At 48.7% G+C, this 2991-nt stretch overlaps 1 protein-coding gene across 1 annotated transcript in view; it reads right to left on the reverse strand.

The window, feature by feature from the left end:
• Nucleotides 1–893: 893 nt before the first annotated feature.
• Nucleotides 894–2991, reverse strand: part of LOC123022362 (uncharacterized oxidoreductase C663.09c-like) — an 8419-nt gene continuing 6321 nt past the window's right edge. The window contains exons 3-5 of the mRNA XM_044428054.1: nt 2697–2884; nt 2052–2210; nt 894–1019 (exon numbers count right to left, since the gene is read on the reverse strand). Coding sequence (XP_044283989.1) covers nt 894–1019; nt 2052–2210; nt 2697–2884 — 473 coding nt within the window. The remainder of the gene's footprint in view (nt 1020–2051; nt 2211–2696; nt 2885–2991) is intronic.

Raw genomic sequence — 2991 nt, forward strand, 5'->3', positions numbered from 1 at the left:
CCCGCTGACATTCCCAGGGGTACACACCATGAAAGATAATCTGACTCCTTTCTGAGTAGACATCTGGATTCTCGAGTTCTCAGTAGTTTTTCTGAGACTCGGACACCAAAGGTGGAAAGAGGTGATTGAGAAGTAGAGGGAAAATGTGCCAAAGACTGTTTTCAAAGGAGGTAGAGAAGGCATTGATTTCACCCTCCATTTCGCGGAATAGGAAACATGTGCACACATGGACATACATGCGCATGAACCCCCAGCACCACTTTGCTTGTGGATCAGCTGCTTGAGAGTCACAAGGTTTCCTTGGGAGATTAGCTCCCTGGAGCTCTCCTCTCTTTCGAATCGGGAGACAGTGTCTAAAACACGGCTGCAGTAGTGATGAGTTAGTTAATGCAACATCAACCAATTGGATGAAATCTCAAGTAGTTCAATCGATGCTGTGACTTCTGGGAAGGAGATTCTCACGAGTAACCTACCCTCCCCATGTCTGTCTGCACATGCTCAGGCTGACCAGAGGGAGGAAATGGAATGAAACTTTGCAGTTCTTTGAGATGGCAACAGCTAAGAAGCCGTTTTGCTAGTTGTTCTCCCTTCAGATGTGTTGGACTTTCGGCCTCCAAACAATGATGAGGAAAAGAGGAAGAAGAGGGTAAAAGATACCTGCCTCACAAGGGGGTTGCCTTCTAAAATTGGATGCAACAGAGGAACCAGTTGCCAAGAGACATTGCAGGCTCTCCCACATGGAGATATTCAAGGAGAAACTGGAGAGTTATCTGAGTGGGATGGTGTGACGTGACATCCTGCTCCAGCAGGGGGTTGGACCTTCCTGGCCCCTTTTGACCCCACTATTCTATGACTCTATGAGCTCAATCTTAAGGCTTCTGGGAAGGAGAGTCTCATGGGTCACCTACCGGGTGGTTTGACATGTCTGTCTTTAACCATCCAGGATGCACTGCAGAGCAGAGGATCTCCTCTTTGGCAAATATCAATGACTGGCACCGTGTGAGCATGTTCAGAGCAGCCTGCAGGGGACAAACAGAGGAATGAAACAGCCCATTTCCTTGAGAGGCAGCTGCCTCAAAGGAAGGGCTTGTGGGTGTAGGAGAACAGAGGGAAAACATGTTTCTGCAGGGGGAAAGAAAACACAAAGCCAGCCCCACATGAGAAGCCTGATGAAGTGTAACAGACCTGAGCCCCAAAAGCCAGTCCTGTGTCTCTCTAGCCCTTTAAATTGCTTGCTTGCTTTGCTTGGCATTAAAGTCTAGTTGCTTACAATAGTGCTTCAGTTACCTTTGCTCTGACCATGACAGTCTGCTTTCACAAAACCAGGGAGTTTTCCTTTCCTGATGTTGGGATGGCACAAGGACAATGCCCTTGAGCATTCCTTGCAGGAATTACTTTGTGGGCGAGAGGCAGCAATGAGCCTATGCTCTAGTGTTCAAACAGAGATGAAACGTTGACCGTCCTTGTTAGCTCACTATACTTCACTATCTCTTAGCACCTGTGTCAACAATATCACATATGTTAATTATGCAGAATGCTGTATGCATGCGCTACAATGCTATAAGTTTGTAATCTAAAAAGGCTAGCCACTTTCTTTGTTCTTGGATTCAGAATCATTTTGAGGGGGATTCTGCTCTTTTTTCTGAACCCAGCTGATTGGAGTACCACCTTGCAGGGGCCTCGCTGTGCAGTTTAAGAGGCGCACTGCTAAAAGTTTTGGAAGTCTAGCTCATATGTTTGGATATTATCACAATCATAAGTAATCTCCCTCTTCGTAAATGTGGAGTTGGCATATCACTCTCTGGAAATCATTAAAAAAAAACCTTTTCTCCCAGCCAGGATAATAAAAAAGAATGATGGCTCCTTAAGGGCCTGATCATTGAACCTCCACATATGCTTAACTCAGATAAATAAGTGTGGCCAAACTTCATCTACATGCTGAACCGCTGCCCGCTTACCCCATGGGCAGAAGACCCTGTCACTGCTCAGAAGAGAGAATTCTAATATTAGCAGAGCCAGCCTTTCAGCACTGGACCAATGAGATTCCATACCTTGCTGCATCGGTAATTGACAACTTGTCCGTACTCCCATGCAAAGAGATTAGCGATGGAGCCAGCTTCACTGGACATATTGATGATGGCCGCTTTGCTGCAGCTCATCCCTTTCTGGGGGCTTTCCTGAGCTGCCTTCCTCAGCAAGGGCAGGAACACCTGGAGAAGCAGGAAGAATCGAGTGGTTCTGGAGAGAGGACAGGGCTTCTCTCCACCAGGTCAGGGGCCACATGGGAAAGGAAATGGTGGTCCAGCAGTGCCGATTCACAGCATGCCAATGTTTGCTTGAATCATAGTATAGAAGAGTTGGAAGGGGCCGTGAAGACCACGGGGTCCAACCCCCGGCTGTTGCAGGATGCCACGTTACACCATCCCACTCAGATGGCTGTCCAGGTTCTTTCTGAATGTTTGTACTCTGTGCAATATTGGATTCACAGGCATAAGTTTCCACTAAATGGCAAAGCTGCACCAGTGGAGAGTCTGTCTCCTGATCAGCATGTAAGGCTTGACCCCTTTGTCCAGTGCAGGAGGTCATCACCCCATCACCACGAACCAGGGTTGTGCATCCCCTTACTCTCCAAAGGGTTTGGGATCTGCAACATGGCGAGCTACTCCTGTGAGGAAGGGGCCCCCAAATGGCCTTACCTGGCTCACCACCATGGGCCCAATCACATTGGTCTTGTACACCTCAGCCATGTCCTCTGGCTTCTCAGACTTCAGAGTGCTTGGAAGAGCCATGCCAGCATTATTGATCAGCAGATTGAGCCTGGCTCCCTTCAGCCGCTCGGACACTCTGGCTGCAGCAGCCTGGACGCTGGCTGGCTGGGAAGTGTCTGCAGCAGCAAAGAGAAGGCAGCAAAGGTCATGACAGGGATGCGGGATCAGGCCCTGCAGGTTGCCCACCTTCGTTCCTCGCTGTAGCAAACACACTTCGGTTGGA

The sequence above is a fragment of the Varanus komodoensis genome, unplaced genomic scaffold, assembly GCF_004798865.1.
Source record: "Varanus komodoensis strain SLA01 unplaced genomic scaffold, ASM479886v1 scaffold19, whole genome shotgun sequence".
NCBI classification, from domain to species: Eukaryota; Metazoa; Chordata; class Lepidosauria; order Squamata; family Varanidae; genus Varanus; species Varanus komodoensis.